General features: G+C 35.4%; 1 protein-coding gene across 2 annotated transcripts in view; it reads left to right on the top strand.

The window, feature by feature from the left end:
* The window catches only part of LOC148952096 (poly(A) RNA polymerase, mitochondrial-like), a 58797-nt gene extending 49048 nt beyond the window's left edge, over nucleotides 1-9749 (top strand). For both annotated transcript variants that reach the window (XM_089088844.1, XM_089088843.1), the window contains 2 exons: nucleotides 5173-5399; nucleotides 9070-9749. In XM_089088844.1, the coding sequence (XP_088944970.1) occupies nucleotides 5173-5399; nucleotides 9070-9635 (793 nt within the window). In that variant the 3' untranslated portion in view covers nucleotides 9636-9749. The remainder of the gene's footprint in view (nucleotides 1-5172; nucleotides 5400-9069) is intronic.
* The last annotated feature ends 7637 nt before the right edge of the window (nucleotides 9750-17386 follow it).

Below are 17386 nucleotides of genomic sequence, written 5' to 3'. Positions count from 1 at the left end.
GGAGTTGTCGTGAGAACTTCGAAAGGGGCTCATTCTATTGAAAATAGAAAGGGCTGATGCCCTTTTTGATAGTCGAAAGGGATTAGAGGGTGACTAATCCCCCTTCCACTCCCAACCTCTCACGCCCACACTCCCATTTGTCCATTATGTTTAAAAACTAAATGTTGCCTTAAGATTAAATCAAAATGCACTGTGTTAATGCTAATTCCCAATAAGGCATCTCAGCAGTATCCCAAGAACGACTGACGGTATTATGTTCAAACTTTCGGGGCTACTTCTGATCTTAAAATTTAACCAAATCAAAATAGCGTAAGTGTATCCAAGATATCAAAGAAAGAAATAGATTTTTTTTTGTGAATGGTATCAAGTTTTCCATTTCAGGTTAACTAGGGGAGGTATGAAACTAAACTAAACAGTACTCATTGTGTCCAAATTTTTAAAAGGGTGTATGTTGTTAAACATTGCTGAAAATTATTCTCCAGCATACAAATAGCAGGCAAAACTATAAAATCTTAAAAAAAGAAAAGATTTAAAGTATTATTTTCTTTTTCCCTGAAAAGACTATATCAATATAAAACGAACAAAAATTATTTTAAAAAACCTTTTTCACAAAATAAGTTTTTCAAAGAAAAGTGAAGAACTCCATTAAACAAAAAATGAGCAAAAATAAAATCAAATAATCTACGAAGCGTGAAACTACCACAAATCAGCATTGATAAATAAATGAAACCCAAAACGAACAGAAATTACAATAAATAAACGAGTCAAACTCAAAACGAGCAGAAATTAACATGAGTAGGGCTCAAAACCCCTATGCCTTTCCAAGGCCAGAATATAATTTGTACTTTACTGATAAAAATACAAATGAATGTGAATTTTCAGTTTAATATACATATACTGATGTTTAGTAAACAAAATGTTAATATTATTTGATTTGTTAAAGTTATAAAAGTAAAAACATTTATATTTTTTAAGTAAAGTGCAAATTTTGTTCTGGCCTTTGGGAGGCATAGGGTTTTTCACCCAACTTATGTAAATTTCTGCTCGTTTTGAGTTTGACTTGGTGAATTATTGTAATTTCTGTTCGTTTTGGGTTTCATTTATTTATCGATGCTGATTTGTGCTAGTTTTACGCTTGGTAGATTATTGTATTTTATTTTTGTTCATTTTTTGTTTAATGGAGTTCTTTACTTTTCTTTGAAAAAATTATTTTGTGGAAAAAGTTTTTTAATTAATATAAAGAAACAATAGCCAATACCGATGAACCTGTTACAAAAAACCTTTTAGGGTAGCTGCTAAAAAGACAAAAATAGCATTAAAAATATGTTCTTAATTTGTACTTGAATGAACTGCCTCGTTTCGTATGGTTTCATCTTTAGTCATGGTTAAACGTCGCTGAAGTAATGATTCTGGGACTGTTTTAATTTTTTAATTTTAGTTTTAAGATCCTATTTTATTCTAAGTTTTGTTTTATTGATATGCGTAGTTTTCTGAGGACGGCTGTTGGATACAGAGCTGAAATATTCTTAAGGTTTAAACAAACTTCACTGTCTTAAGTGAATTCCCTGTTGTTTTACTTGTTGTTGTATTTATGATGGAAAGGCAGTGTGGTCTTCGTCGTTATTTATTCAATTTATATAAAACACTCAAACATTAAATGCTATAAATTTAAATAATAGTAATAGAATTGACAGTAGTGATAGTTATGGTATGGCAAAAAAGCGGAAGAGTTAAAAACAGATAGAAAAAAAAATGTGGTTCTAGCGAAGGAAAAAAAAACAAAAAAAAACAATGCAACTTCATTGCTTATCTCTCAAGCCGCAAACCATCAAAATTACGTAACTACTGATGATGACAATACATTATCGTTTTTTAAGTAATATTTTTAAGTAAGGAAGTACCATCTAAGTTTTTGTAATCATTATATATTATTGGATCACACAAATGTTTGTGTTAATGTTGACTAATCAGAGGAACAAAAATAATAAGAGGAATGGCTGGGGGTGCCCAGCTACCTTCTTAAATGGGCACTTAAAGTTTTCAAAATTTAAAATTGCCGCTCATTTAAAATGGTCCATGTTTGGAAGTTCCGAAAAGTAGTTTGTCCTAGGACAAATGCCCTTATGAAAAGTTACACGGAGTCAAACCTTGGAGAAATATGCAGGGTTTGTTCAACAAGTTTCAGGCCTTTATTTATAAAAAAAAAAACTCCTAATCACCAGAAACAATATTTTTACACTAATCTTCTCCAAAGTATTCTTTTCAGGCTGCAACTCACTTTTCCCAGTGGTTTTGTCTCTGTCGGAAGCAGCACTGAAACTTCTCTTTAGAGATGGTGTGTAGCTTTTCTGTCGAATTGTTTACGTCTTCTCTGGACTGAAATCTGGCCCCTTTCATTGGCATTTTCAGCTTGAAGAGAAGCTCGAAGTCACAAGGAACCATGTCGGGAGAGTATTGAGCCGGGCGAAGCACAGGTGTTGGGTTTGGCCATGATACTTTGTATCAAATTTGTAAAATGGGTGGGTGCATTACCTTGATTGAGCTGCCAATTATCCGCTGTCCACGGGTCCAGCTATTTGCGTCTTACAGTTTTACGAAGGCCACGCAAAACCTCTTGGTATTATTCCTTGGTAATGATTGTGCCGTGTGGTGCGTATTCGTTATAAACCACGCTACTGGAGTCAAAGAAGACGGCAAGCATGACTTCGATACTGCTCTGGACCTGTCTTCCTTTTTTTGGTCTTGGGAAAAGTTGGATGCTTCCATTGTGATGACGGCAACTTGGTTTCAGGGTCGTACCCATAAAACCAGGTCTCATTGCCAGTGATTGCTGTGTTGAGGAAATTGGGATCACTGCTTATAGTCCCTAACACATCCTTGCCGGTTTCCAAACAGAGTTGGTTCTGTTTTGCTGAGATTCTCCTGAGGCCCAAATCCTCAGTCGAAATGAAATAAATAGATCCAATGGTGATGGTTACCCCGTCTTTAAGCTCTCTGATCGTGATTCAATGATCCCGCATTACCAGGGTCATCACTTGGTCATTAACGATCTCATTTTTGGATGTTGAGGGTCTACTAGAACCTGCTTCATTTTCCCCTGATGTGCGGCTATCTTTGAATTGGTTATACCACTCCTTCATCCGTGTTTCTCCTATTGCTTCGTCTCTGAAGAACTGTAAGATCTTGCAGAGCGTTTTCATTTGAAATAATCAAGCTTTACACACAACTTAATGCAATAGAATTGTTCACTTCTTTTGTCAGTTTGTCAAAAACGAAATCCAACGACACTTAATACACTTCTTCATTCATCAGCAGTCTGCCGGTGACTGGCAGCTTCTGCAGGCAGGTAAAAATTCAAGCATGCCCAATGGGGCCTTCTGTATATGTGCATCAAAACATGCCTCCCTAGCTTCGTATGTTTACGGATAAAAAAGATATGGTCGGATACTTTTTGAACAAACCTCGTAGCATAGAAATTTAGAAAAAGGCAGTTTTAAAGCTAAAGCACGGCTTGACATCCTAGTGACCACAATCAAGGTCTTATCTAGGGGGGGGGGCTATTTGGTTTGAACCGGCTCCCCTCCTTCCCCCCCCCCAAAAATGTCGGACTCGTAAAAAAGCAACAAAAATGCATAAAAACATATTCTTGATGCGTTTTGTAAATTTTTGCTTACCCCCCCCCCCTCTCTCGAAATAAAAATCCTAGAAGTTGTCAATGCCTCAAAATTATCAATATTTTGGTACAAGAAAGACCATACAAAAATTAGTATTTAATCTCTTCGAGAAGTGTTGATCAGTGTTTAAAAGAAAATTTTAGGTCTCTTAGTTCAGAAGTTGATTTTCTGGACCTGGACCTACTTTCTAATATCACTACTAAGAAAGGAGGAAAGGGAAACCTAATTTTTTAGCAGTCAAAAACTACTTGGGTTTAGGATGCACATGTCATATCGTCTCTCTACCTGAGCCTGAAACAAAGAAAATAAACTGCATACTCAACCAAAATCTCAAAAGAAAAATGGTTTTAAATGTAGATGGCAGCATTTTCACGTCAGTGAGAAAATGCTCCTTTTTAGATCTGTAATTTGCCTTTGTTACTCTGAATAAATATTTTAGTGACGGGATCAGAGAATTGTCGTACATCTCTATGTCAGATAGTCTTCTCTAACATAGAGTATAACTCTCTGTTTCAGCCATCACATTGTAGGCTGTGTCGAAGGACAAATGAAAACCATCCTTTTGGCATCAGTCAAGAATTATCTGCAAATTTTCAAATTTTAATATTATATTCATGAATTGAGCCAGGCGCTCATACTTCTTGTAAAAACTGCGGAGGTTCCCTTGCCACTTTCTTTCAATAAACTTAAATCGGCGGCATAAGAAAAAAAAATTAAAACAGAACAAAATCAAAGTGTTGCTCCCGTAGCTCAATGATCCTTTTTCAGAGGACAGAAAAAAATTCGATGGTACTTTTTGTAATGACAGATGAAAACAGTTACACCTTTTCTGATGACATAGACAAATAGTGAGACTCTGTGGAAATAGGAAAAGTTGCCGCTACATTTTTAGCTGTCACCAAAAACTGGTAACAAAACGAAAAAAGATGACAAAACAGTTTTGTAGTGAAAAGCTGTAGAACTATTTTATACACACGGATCAGGGATCAGAATCGAATTTGAGAAAACTATTGATTTTCTTGTTATTAAATTTCTTATGACAATTTCTATAATTTTCTATAAAGAAAATTTCTATGAATTTGCTGCAACACAAACCATGGAAAACAAGTTAGTTTATAATGTTCAAATCTCTCTGTGGTATGAAAAGATTGTTTGTTCCTATTCTAGTGTAAACAGCCTGACAGATGTTAATTTTGTACATAATTTTGTGAATACATAAAATGGTTCTTAAAAGAAAGATAATCATGTAACTTGTACGAGTCTTCTCAGGTGCAAAGTGTTTGCCCCACTATCATTTGTTTTCCAAAATGTCGAATTTTTCATAAATATTTTTCTTCATGGCTATACAATTGTTATGCTGAACATACAATAAAAATGTGTTTTGGATATTTAGTTGTGACGTGATTTGTGTCATGATGAAGTGGTTGTCTAAATTCATTAAAAAAATGATGTCTGTACGGCTATTAATTTTCCTTTTGTGTATACATCTCTGTTCCAGGACAGGATTCTATATGTCTGAATTGCTGTACTTGTACGGAGAAGTTGATAGTCGCTTTCGCCCCTTAATTTTCACTGTTCGTCAGTGGGCCAAAGAAGCACTACTGACAAGTGATCATCCAGGACAGCAAATTACAAATTTTTCGCTTACACTTTTAGTCATCTACTTTCTTCAAACACGAGCACCACCTATATTGCCGACTCTTGGGAGCCTAATTAAAGGATCAGGTAAGCCTAATATACTATATTGCCTAAAAGCAAGGGGTGCTGTGGCCCCCAGATCATGCGACACTTTTTCGTAAAATTTTTAGTGGGTGGACTTATTGCAGAGGCGTATCTACTTTATAAAAGGTAGGAGCGACTGACTGTGGCTCCAACAAAGAAATATTCAGTATCTCAGTCCAAAGATTACCTGAAATTATCCGATATCCGTCTACTATATACAAAAGTTTATACCAGGTATAAATGTTCTGTCTAAGCCCTTAAGAAATTAACCAAAAGTTTCAAAGGCTTATTTTTGCTTCCCTTTATAGTTATAGGAATGGTCTTTGGTTTAGCAAGATGATATGTAAACATGTTGCTTTAGATTTTCATAACATCTAGTGTTGTCATGCTGAAAAATTACAGCTTCAAGTTGGGTTGTATATTCTGGTCTTTTTTGTTCAGTTCTCTCTTCAAGTGAATTAATTCTCGTCTGTCACCGGGTTTTGGCAGCTCATAATGGATGATACAGGAAGGAATGTGATGGGAGTTTGGTGTGGACGTTCCTGGTTAACCCGGCTTCATGTGCGATTTCTTGCACTTACTGTTATCTAAAGTAGTCCATTTCTACAAGTGACAATTTGATGCACAGGACAGATCTTTATAGTATTGGAGTATCATTTCGGACATGGAAAATCGCCTTTCAACGTGTCTCAGCTTCAGCTTATATAGCTACCAATTTCTAGATTGCGAGCGAATCTGATTTTAGGTGCTTGGACATCATTGCTTGTGTGTCACTCAACGATTCTGCAAGTTCAGCTTAGGTTGGGTGTTGGGACCTGTGGCCCCTTTTTGTGTCAGATAAATGTCCTTTTCTTTTTTTGTTTGCTTCTTTGAATTATCCCCACTCTGGGATCCCCTGGGACATCTAACCCCCTTTCTTTTTGCTTGCAATCCTTGGTTTTCTCTATAGTAATAATGGCAGTTTTTCCTTTCATTCTTGTAGAGAGTTAAATTAGCTGGATTGTAACTGCGTAGTTACAAAGGTGGCTCATCCTTGTTAAAAAATGAATTTTTGGATGGCAGTTTTAGTTAGGGGTGAAAGGGAGAATCAGCCCATATATTCTAGCTTTACGCCACATCTGGTGACGGTTTGGATTGGTTTGACTTCGCACGCTGCGCCCTGGTGATGATTATTATTTTGTCTGGGGACAAGAAGAGCGTTCTTCAGTTCTTGTATAGACTTGGATTTAAAAACAAGTAAGATTATTATTTTCAACTGTTGACTTCTTGTGATTAGCCTAGAGTGAGATAGGTCATCTTGGTACAGAGAGAGTGGGATCACAAGGAGAGCCCTGTGATAATAGTTAATCTTTTCTTGAAGGAAAGAAAGAGAGTCGTTGGAACTTAATGCCTGTAGCCTTTGGCGTGGCGTCTTGGGCCAATTAGCTTGACTCTTTCGTACCGCGGGGAGAGTACACTCTTCAGAACCCTGTCGGTTGTTGGAAACCGGTAAGGCCAGACACGTAGAAATCCGTGGCGCGTTAGAGTTACCCTGACCCATGAGGTACCGCTGGGTTACTGTGGTGGTGTTAGAGATCTCCAAGTAACGGTGGAGGTGGAGTAGGGATCCCCTCCTCGCCTACATTGGGCAAGTTCTTCATTGAGTATAGACTTCAGTAATTTGTCTTGAAGTTTTTTCTCTCTTTCGTGTCGCTCTTTGTCTTCTGTGTGAAAATCACCAAAGTGTAAAAACCAGATTTTGCATGTTTTGATTGATGGATTATTATCTATCATAGATTTCAAACATCAGCCTATGATTTCTAGACCGTGGTATTTTTTTGAATTCAAAAAGAAAAGCAGAATCTTTTGCAAATGGTGTTTATTTGAAATGTATGCTGACACTTGAATTGGCAAAAAATTCCACTATTTAATTAATTTTTGTTTTCTTTTGATTAATGGATTCTAAAAACAAAAGACCTATGAAGTTGTAGAAGCATGATTATTAGTATAAGTGGGATCAGATTTAATATAGTACAAGCTTTACAATCTTTAAAAAACATCTGAGTTTCATATTAAACCCTATATTGTTAAACAAACTTCGGTGAAAATCAAACACCCTTTGGGCAGAATGTGCATATCGTGTTTTGATTTCTGACTTTAGTTCGATAATTTATCAACTCCTTCAAACAGAAAGGATTCTGTAAGGAGATCTTTCTATTGGGATGATATGGGCTTAAAAGTGCATTGTAATGCCTATTTTTCTAATTTCCCTTGAGTTAATCTCAGATCAGTCTTGAGCTGAGGGGTGTTGACTGTTGAACCTGAATCGCCTTTCATTTTTTGGAAAACATTTAAATTAAATGTTAAGAAATGCACTGATGAGTGGTAGCTCTGCTCTTGTGGCGGAAAGATTGTAGATGTAAAATAAAAGATTAATTTCCTTGCTTAAATCTACAGGGAGGAGGGGAGGGTAGGGAACATCAAAGATCAAAATTGTCTGAAGAGCCTTTGCCGTGTTGTAAGATTATTTTTTTAAGAGTTCGGACCCCTCTTCCCCCCATAAATTTTATTGAAAGTTTTGGGGTGATTCTGTCGAAGAGCTATTTTTTTTAGGGGTGATTCTGTCGAAGGATTGGCAAAATATCGTCAGATATACTACCTAAGTTGATCTGTAGTTCTTCGTCATTTCTTGTTCTTTTTTTTAACCTTGAATGAAAGTGTCCTAGCCGGTTTATTGCGGTAGCTCTTCCGCTATTTTGGGCTGCAGAGCGACATTTTTTATGTGAATTGAGACCAAATGATATATGTCTAAGAATTATGTGACAGTCATTCGAAAGGTATCGGAAAGCCACGAAGGGCTACTTTCCTACACGATACTCCCATGCTCTCCTGAATTTGGTTCATCTACTACTCTACTCTATATAATTTCTTTGGTATCATCAAATAAAAATCGGGCAAAAGCTAAACAAAAAAAAATGTGTTTTAACATGAAATTAATGATTAGAGTTAAAATATAAAATGAACAGATACAAGCCTAAATATTAGGGGACTGTCGCCCTCCTCAATGTCTTCTTTTGCTGTTTCCACTAAGGTTTAGATGGGGCTTAACTGAAAGGCTGTTAGAGTGTAAAGAAAATAAGTTTTATCATTTATGTTTGGTTTTTAAAACGTTTTAATTGAAAATCATAGTTTATAAAGGAAATGTAGGTAAATGGACACATTCGGTATCGGATAATTCTGATTAGAGATTAAAGTTAGAATATAGGATAGAGATGGATGGAAGGAATGCAAGATGTCGTCAGCCTCCCTTCTATCTAGCGTATCCTCTGTGCATTTTAATCTTTAATTATGCTATTTATTCTCGTGTGAAAAAAACTGTATTTCTTTTCAAATTTAATACTCTGCGAAAGCAATTTAATTTACATGGTATGAAATTCGATAAACTAGATTTGTTATTTCACAGATTAAACGGGTAATTTTAAATTAGACTAAGTTACTTGAATTCAAAGCGAGGTCCTGTGTTGGACGAGTGGATTGATATTTGCCTGAAAAAAGTAGCCCAGGATTCGATTCCCATGTTCAAAGAGTCGAAGGAAGGAGCTTTTGCAGTCGAGAATTGTCGGTTAATGAATGAATGAATAAATTCAAATTCAGAATGTCGAGATTATGGTTTTTGATGTTTCTTTTCTTTTAGCTACTGAGGATGTTCGCTCAACCGAAGGTATTGATTGCACTTTTGCTCGTGATCTCAGACGTATAGAAAAATCGGAAAACCCAGCCGCATTGCAAGACCTTTTAGTTGAGTTTTTTAATTTTTTGTCTACTTTTCCATTTGATGAAAGGGGTATATCCATCATCACAGGAAAACCAATTGTCAAAAAGGAAAAATGTGCAATGTTATTACAAAACCCTTTGGAACGAGAGCTGAATGTGACCAAAAATGTAGACATGGTGAATTTACGTAAATTAGTTAACGAAGCTCAATCTGCAAAGAAGTCTTTAAGTAATTTAGGAAGGAATGATGAAACCTTTTGGGGATTGTTGAGTTTTAAATCATCAAATGTGAAAGTGCTAAGGAACAGAACTCCTGTTTGTGTTGAAAACAAAGAAGAAGTTAAAACAAAGAAGATAGAAATGGAAATTCGGGAGCTTGATCCAGTAGTTAAAAGTGCATTAGAAAAGATGAAATCTCGAGCGAAATTGAGTACGCAAACAATAAAAACTTCGGATCGCAAACGCACAGTTGTGTGGAAGTATTAGTGATCAACTTCATAATTAAGTGTGCAATTCTTGTTTATGGGAAACTTTTATCTGTCTTTTTTCTACAGTCAAGAGTTTCTTGTTGATCCTGATTTTTGTATATAAAAACACTTACTGAAATACCGTCCCAGTGTTTATCAAGCTGAGCTAAAAACTGTTAGGTCGTTTTTTTTTTTTTTTTTTTTTTTTTTTTTTTTTTTTTTTTTGATTGGATGCGAGAATATAAAAAAAAGACTAGGAAATGGTAGACTCGTTCAAGCTCATATTCTTAGACCACCCAAAAGAACCAGGTGGCAAAATGAAATTGGCGAAAACATAATGTCATTTGAGGTCGAATTTCATTTTTCTTTTTTTAGGTAGATTTAATTTGTTTGGTTATGTGAGAATAGGAATGCAATAGGTTGTGTTTTGAATCTGGACGAATCAAATAAAATACGTTCAATGAGTTCCTGGACGTCATTCACGAATAGTATGTATACAATGACCAAGATAGATGCATTGAACGCAAAGCCGTGAAAAGGTGACATGCCGTCTTTACATCTTGAGCTCAATTTTTTGGTAGCGCGTCTGGTGGACTGGCACGTTTCATGTATACAGAATTAATTCGACTTGGTGATTGTTGTCAAGTAATTCGACTTTTACATAGTGTGAGTTTAACCCCTACCTTCTGAATAACACAAATAGAAAGCAGTTGCTTTTAATTCTAAGAATTGTTATCTTATTGGCGATCTTAGTGCAAATATGTATGATGACTCAACTAGAATAAACTGTCTTGTGGACTCTTCGACTTTATCGAGACTGTAAGAAAAGACCGTAAACTTACTTATATCAACAATTCAGATAGTTCCAAGTTCCATTTATTTCTTTAATTAAACATTTATAATGAGAATATCCGAAACGGCTCGATGGCTGTTGATAAAACTAAGCATATCCATACTAAGCTACGCCGGAAAATAAATAAGGAACGAGAAATCAATTCACCAACTGTTCACACAAATATGGAAATCTCTCTATCACCTGACAATCAAAATCATATTGATTTTTCTCTATGTCTTCAAGGAACTAACATTAACCAAACAATAGCCAAAATATAAATTAAATTTTACAGCAACAAATAACTAAATCATTTGTTTTATTTACTTTAAAAAAAAAAACCTTTTGTCTGTTTCATAAGGGAACCTAGTGTTCAGGACTGCCGGATATCGGCAAAACTGAGTTCCAAGCCCGCTCCATAGTGGCGGTGAGACAGCTGAAGTCTGAACGAACTGAGAGAGTGTCGTAGACATACATCATCCCAGTTACGAGCTGCACACGGATTTACTTTCGTCATTAGTTGAAGCAGTCCAGAAAAGTACAATGGGAGCTCTCCCTGAAAGTATTATTATGCCAGCGAAGATACGGGTAAAATATAAATATCTTTCATTTTCATGAGATCAACAGTAGTGTGTGTAGTTGAGTGTAGAAGTCTGGTTGCTTTTTCTTGAAGATAATGAACAGATGCGAGTATTAATGGAAATCTAGACATTCACACAGACGAATAGCAATAACGATAAGGAAAAATATAAAAGACGGAGGATAGGAAAATGAAATAGCCGCTTCAGTTTTCAGATCATTCCAAGTCTAACGAAAAATTTGACTCTTATGGACTGAATATGCTGCTTGAAAGATAGATTTTCATCCAGAAGAAATCCCAGGAATTGCAAATATCCATCCGATGTGCGTCTTATAGGCTTCTTGGTGTACGAAGTTCAAATATTGCGGGGCAGCTCTTAACTATCCGAGAAAAAATAATAAGGTATGACTTTTTTGCATTCAAAGCTAGTACTCTTCCGTCAAACCAATTTTCTATCCTTGGTTATTGTTTGGAACTTGAATTTAAGGGATAATTCATCTGGAGCTGCGACAGCTAGAGTAGTGTCATCCATGAATTCCTCATGATCATCAGATGCAGCTAGTAACTTTTCTGACACAATCTGCAGAAGTCATTGGTAGTTGAGGTGCTAAAAAGCCAGTAAAGGTGATTGACACAGGCAAGGAAGAGGAATGGCTTTGGGATTTAATCTTGGGGTACTCCGCATTCAACTAGTACTCGCTCGTCTGCAGCTTCAGCAGTAATAAATCTGCCATAGAGGTATAAAGAGAACCATGGTAATGCTTCCCCTCGCACACCATGATAAGACAGCTTACCAACAAGGATCTTGTGTGTAAGACGGTCGAAGGCTTTCTTTACATAAAAAAATGGCCGAAAGAATGCGATCAGAATCTAAAAATTGTCGTATAAAGTGAAGAAGTCTATTGCATGCATGTTCAGTTGAATGCTTTGCCAAAAATTCAAACGAATGCTGATGGAAAAAATTCTTTACTTCTAGAAAACTCACCAGACGCTTAAGCATTGGCTTAAGAAGAAATACCATCAGCTGTTTTTCCATGCCTCTGGAAAAAACTTTGCCATCTGATGCCACACTTAACCTTCTTCCGTGATCACTTGATGGTCCACCATAAGAGACTTAGGTTGCCCTTCTGGTCTTATCGCCGGTGCATCCAGATTGTCAAACTGGCACAGATGCAATATCTCAGGAACAAGATATTAAGTAGAAAGTTTCAGGGAAAATTTATATTGCTATAAAACTAAAGCAAAAGGCAGTATGTGTATGCTGGTTTTCAAAAGGACGTATCAACAATATCTCAGAAGTGGCTGAGGGTATTAAGTTGAAACTCAGAAATGCACTTATTACTACTACTGCTGATGTTACCACCACTACTATTTAGGTAATTAATCAAAAGGGTTTACGTACATCCAGGTTTTCAAAATAGCATAGATACAGTATCAGAGGAATAATATTAAATTATATTTTTCAGGGAAAATTGAGGTGTATGTGCAAAATCACAGGAACAGCAGAGCATGTTATTGGGGATGTTGAACTAACTCAAAAGACACTATGTTCATCCAGGTCTATCATAAAGGTGTATTTGCGATATTTTAGGAACGTCTAAAGGTATTAAAAACGCACTATGTGCGTGCAGGCTGTCAAAAGGGCACATAAGTAATATCTCAGGAACGGCTAAGGGTTTTGAATTGAATCTTTTAGGGCTACAACAACTAAGAACTTTTTTGCTACAACTACTATACTACAATAACTACTTATGCTGCTACTACTACTACTACCTGTGCTGCTCTTTTAACTATTTATGACTGCAACTGTGACTATTTTCTACTACAAATACTTGCGACTGCGACTCCGACTACTTGCAGCTGCGACTCCTACTACTTTTGAAGATGACTGCGGCTACTTGGAACTGAAATTCCAACTGCATATGACTGTAACTGCAGCAGCTACGTGTGTCTATAGCTACTTATAACTGCCACTATTTGCGACTGTGAATGCCAATACTTGACAGTGACTGTGACTAATTGTTACAGCAACTTCGACTACTTGTAGCTACGACTGTGACTACTTGTAACTGTGACTACTTGCAACTGCCACTACTGCTAATACTGCTACTACTACTACTATAGAAATAGATAAAAAGGGTTTAAGTGCATCCGGGTTGCCAAAATGGCACAGATGTAATATCTCAGGATCGGAATAGGGTGCTAAGTTGAAACTTTCAGAAAAATTTGAGAGGAATCTAAAACTAAATCAAAATAAACTGTGTGCATTCAGATTTTAATAGGGTATCTGTGCAATATCTCACGGTATTATATAGGAATTTTAGGGTATACTTTTGGGGGTTTTAAACAAAATCAAAAGACAATTTGTGCATCCAGTTTTATCCAAAGGGCATATCTACGAAATCTCAGGAACAGCTAAGTATACTACAATAACTACTTATGCTGCTACTACTACTACTACCTGTGCTGCTCTTTTAACTATTTATGACTGCAACTGTGACTATTTTCTACTACAAATACTTGCGACTGCGACTCCGACTACTTGCAGCTGCGACTCCTACTACTTTTGAAGATGACTGCGGCTACTTGGAACTGAAATTCCAACTGCATATGACTGTAACTGCAGCAGCTACGTGTGTCTATAGCTACTTATAACTGCCACTATTTGCGACTGTGAATGCCAATACTTGACAGTGACTGTGACTAATTGTTACAGCAACTTCGACTACTTGTAGCTACGACTGTGACTACTTGTAACTGTGACTACTTGCAACTGCCACTACTGCTAATACTGCTACTACTACTACTATAGAAATAGATAAAAAGGGTTTAAGTGCATCCGGGTTGCCAAAATGGCACAGATGTAATATCTCAGGATCGGAATAGGGTGCTAAGTTGAAACTTTCAGAAAAATTTGAGAGGAATCTAAAACTAAATCAAAATAAACTGTGTGCATTCAGATTTTAATAGGGTATCTGTGCAATATCTCACGGTATTATATAGGAATTTTAGGGTATACTTTTGGGGGTTTTAAACAAAATCAAAAGACAATTTGTGCATCCAGTTTTATCCAAAGGGCATATCTACGAAATCTCAGGAACAGCTAAGTATACTAAGCTAAAATTCTCCGGGCTTGTTAAGTGGGAAATTGAAATAAATCAAAACACACTATTTGCCTCCATGTTTTTCAAAATGGTGTATCTACGATACCTTAGGAAAGGTTAATGGAATTAAGTTAAAACTTCTTTGGCTTGTGGAAGTGGATGGTTGATTAATATTTGTTTATAATCGTGGTTCTAACATGATGGGGGGCTAGAATTCCGTCGGCCCAATAAACTCGATACATTTGGCAGATTTTCAACAAATATTTTTAAAGATTTTTCCCCGTACCCGTCCATCCAAAGCACTATAGTTCAACTATTATTAAAAATTGTTGAAAATTTTTGTCAAACATATAAATAGTAAGCCAAAATCTGGATTCTTATAGAGAAGAAACACTTTATTGAAAACAAAATAGATTTTAAATGTTTCCTCTTTTATAACTTTAATAAACCTAAGTTATTGAGACTCAGAAATGAATATCAGTGTATATTGAACTGTCAATCCAGGGTCACTTTTTTATCAGTAATTTTGGTTATGATGGTGATTCTTTTTTCTTTTTTTAATGAGCTCAAAATAAAAAATTGAATTAAATATTGTAGGAAATTTATAATATGTGACTACTACGTTATCGGCTATTTTTTTATGCTCGATTACTACCCCAACCCGTGTAAATCCGATCAGCGCTACATTAATCGACAGCTTATTTTTGTTGCACAAACGTTTTGAGCGAGTATAATTTTTGGAAGTGCTAGTTTCTCCAGGACCAGATAATTTGTTGAAATATGTTTTATTAGGTCCAAACAAGCAATAATCTGATAATGGATGCAGTTTAAGCTACCAGTTGTAATCTTCAAGAAAAAATTTTAATTTTTTTTTATTAGAAATCATGAGAAACTGAAAACATTTCATTCCTAGAACGATTGGGAAGAGATATATGAAATGGATAATGTAGTAAGTGCATGTTCATTGCTTATGGATTCATTAGTGGTTAAACCGAATGATTCGACAAAAACTTGTAAGTCAAGAAACACTTTCGTTCACGGCTGAAAAAAAAATGTGACAAAATTGAGAAATAACATCTATGCTATGAAAACAAAATTCTCTTCCTCTGAAAATAATAAACTTTATAAGAAATGCTGAGTGATTGTGAACAATGAGAAACGGGAATTAAAAAGAAACTATTGCTATTCTAATTTGGAATTAAATAAGAATAATAAGAGCAAATGGGTTACTTTCAATTCATAAGAAACAACAAAAAAGAAGATGTCCCAAATACTATTACCTCTTCGAATGGGGATTTGTTAAAAGAGGATGCGGATATTGCTAACAGATCCTGTACTTATTTTTAAGAAATTGGTTCAAGTATATCTCAGCAAATTAAATATTTGGGTTAGACCAATGGAAACAAGTTCAGATATTAGTGTGCTTGATTCAGTTAATAGGTTTTGCCCAAAATCATATAATACAAATGCATGAGTTGCAAAAAGTACTGACATCACTTGGTCCCTCCAAAGCCCTGGAAGTTGTTTGAACACCAAAAAAAGCTTTAAAATCCGTTTTTCCATTTATTTGTCATGTTTTTTTTTTATTAAACATTTCATTAAAAAAAGAAATTGTTCCTAAACAACTGAAAAAAGTACCTTTGCATAAGAATGGAGATAAATGCCATATTATTAACTATAGACCCATTTGAACTTTATCGGTATTTTCTAAACTTTTTTTAAAAGATTATGCATGAAAGAAGGACAAAATTCATAAATGAAAATAGAATTTTCCGTTTAGCCAATATAGTTTTCAAAAGGGTAATTCCACTGTACATGATATGATCATTTTATTGTAAAGATTAAGGGAATTTGGGCTATTGGATTCATGACGTCTGCAATTTTTGCAGATCTTTCAAAAGCTTGGGATTCTATTAATTATAAGATATTAGTACCAAAACAGAATAAAACAGATTTCCCGGTTTGAATGATGACATGGATAAAATAAAAAAATTAGGAAGCTGAAATGAAATCTGTAGTTGTCAGATCGGAAAAAAATGATCGGAATAAGGAAAAATGAATTTCGGGTTTCCCCAAGTTTCGATCTTTGGGTCTACTTTTCTTGATATATATGTTTTGGAAACAAAAAAAAATGTAACTAATTGCACACTAATAACGTATGCCGATGACACAGTTATGTTGTTCAAGTCATATAAGGCCGATGATTTGTTCGATATTATGGAGGTCACTTTAGCTCAATTATCTAGTTATTTCAGAATGGATTATCTATCATTAAATATTTCGACAACAGAATAAGTGATTTTTACAAATATCCAATATTTTGAAACAAATGAGAAACTTTCATTTGGAAATGCACTGATAGGAAGGGTAACTAATCTCAAGTACTTAGCAATAATTACACAGAAAGACCATGTGAAGGCACTTTCCATCAAAACTTCCCGAGGGACAGGTACCTTAGGGATACTAAATTATTTTATTCCTCTTGAAGCACTCAAGAATTTATATTATACTCTCGTTTCTTCATGTTTAGGGTAGGGATTGGCGCTTTGGTTTAATTTCTTTAATTAACAATTCATGTAAAATCCAAATAATTCAAAATCGGGCAGTAAAAACTTTATTTTGAAATAAATACTCTACAAGTGATTCATTCCTTCCGGCAAAAGTTTTAAATGTTTCTCAAATTATGTTCCAAATCGCGAGTTTAGTTTACTCTTTTAATAACTTATTAGCACCACTTGGACTAAGACAATTTAGTATTTTTCATTTAACTGCAGAGCACCTTTCATTCCCAACGATCTCATCCGAAAGTAATTTACTTATCTCAGAAACGCGCCAGGCCCACTGAGGTGCAACATGATTACGTCATGCTGGTATAGAGGTGTGAAATATGTTGCCCAACTACATAAAAGAATCAGTTTCACCAAGTTCGTTCCAAAAAATATCTAAAAAATATCTTGCATAGCAGATTAATAAGTTCAGCAAATTTTTTCTGGACGAAAGCAATGGGGGTTAAATCTTTATTCCACTTTGAGAAATCGGTATTTATTATAGGAATTGACCAATTCCATGGAGGGGATTGGGGGAAAGTAGGTGCAATAGACTTAGCGGGTACAGGGAACTTCTTGTGAATGTTGGCATACTCATCTGCAATACCTCTATACATGGCTGGATTTCTTAACCAATTATGTAGGGTGTGTGAGCTATTTGATTCAATTTTTGTAAGATGTTTTATCAAGAGAAAGCTACGTCTCTCC

The sequence above is a fragment of the Artemia sp. Qi Xiang Cuo genome, chromosome 5 (assembly GCF_049724085.1).
Source record: "Artemia sp. Qi Xiang Cuo chromosome 5, ASM4972408v1, whole genome shotgun sequence".
Lineage (NCBI taxonomy): Eukaryota > Metazoa > Arthropoda > Branchiopoda > Anostraca > Artemiidae > Artemia > Artemia sp. Qi Xiang Cuo.
Note: the sequence above shows the minus strand (reverse complement) of the source record. Positions and strands in the feature narration are given on the sequence as shown.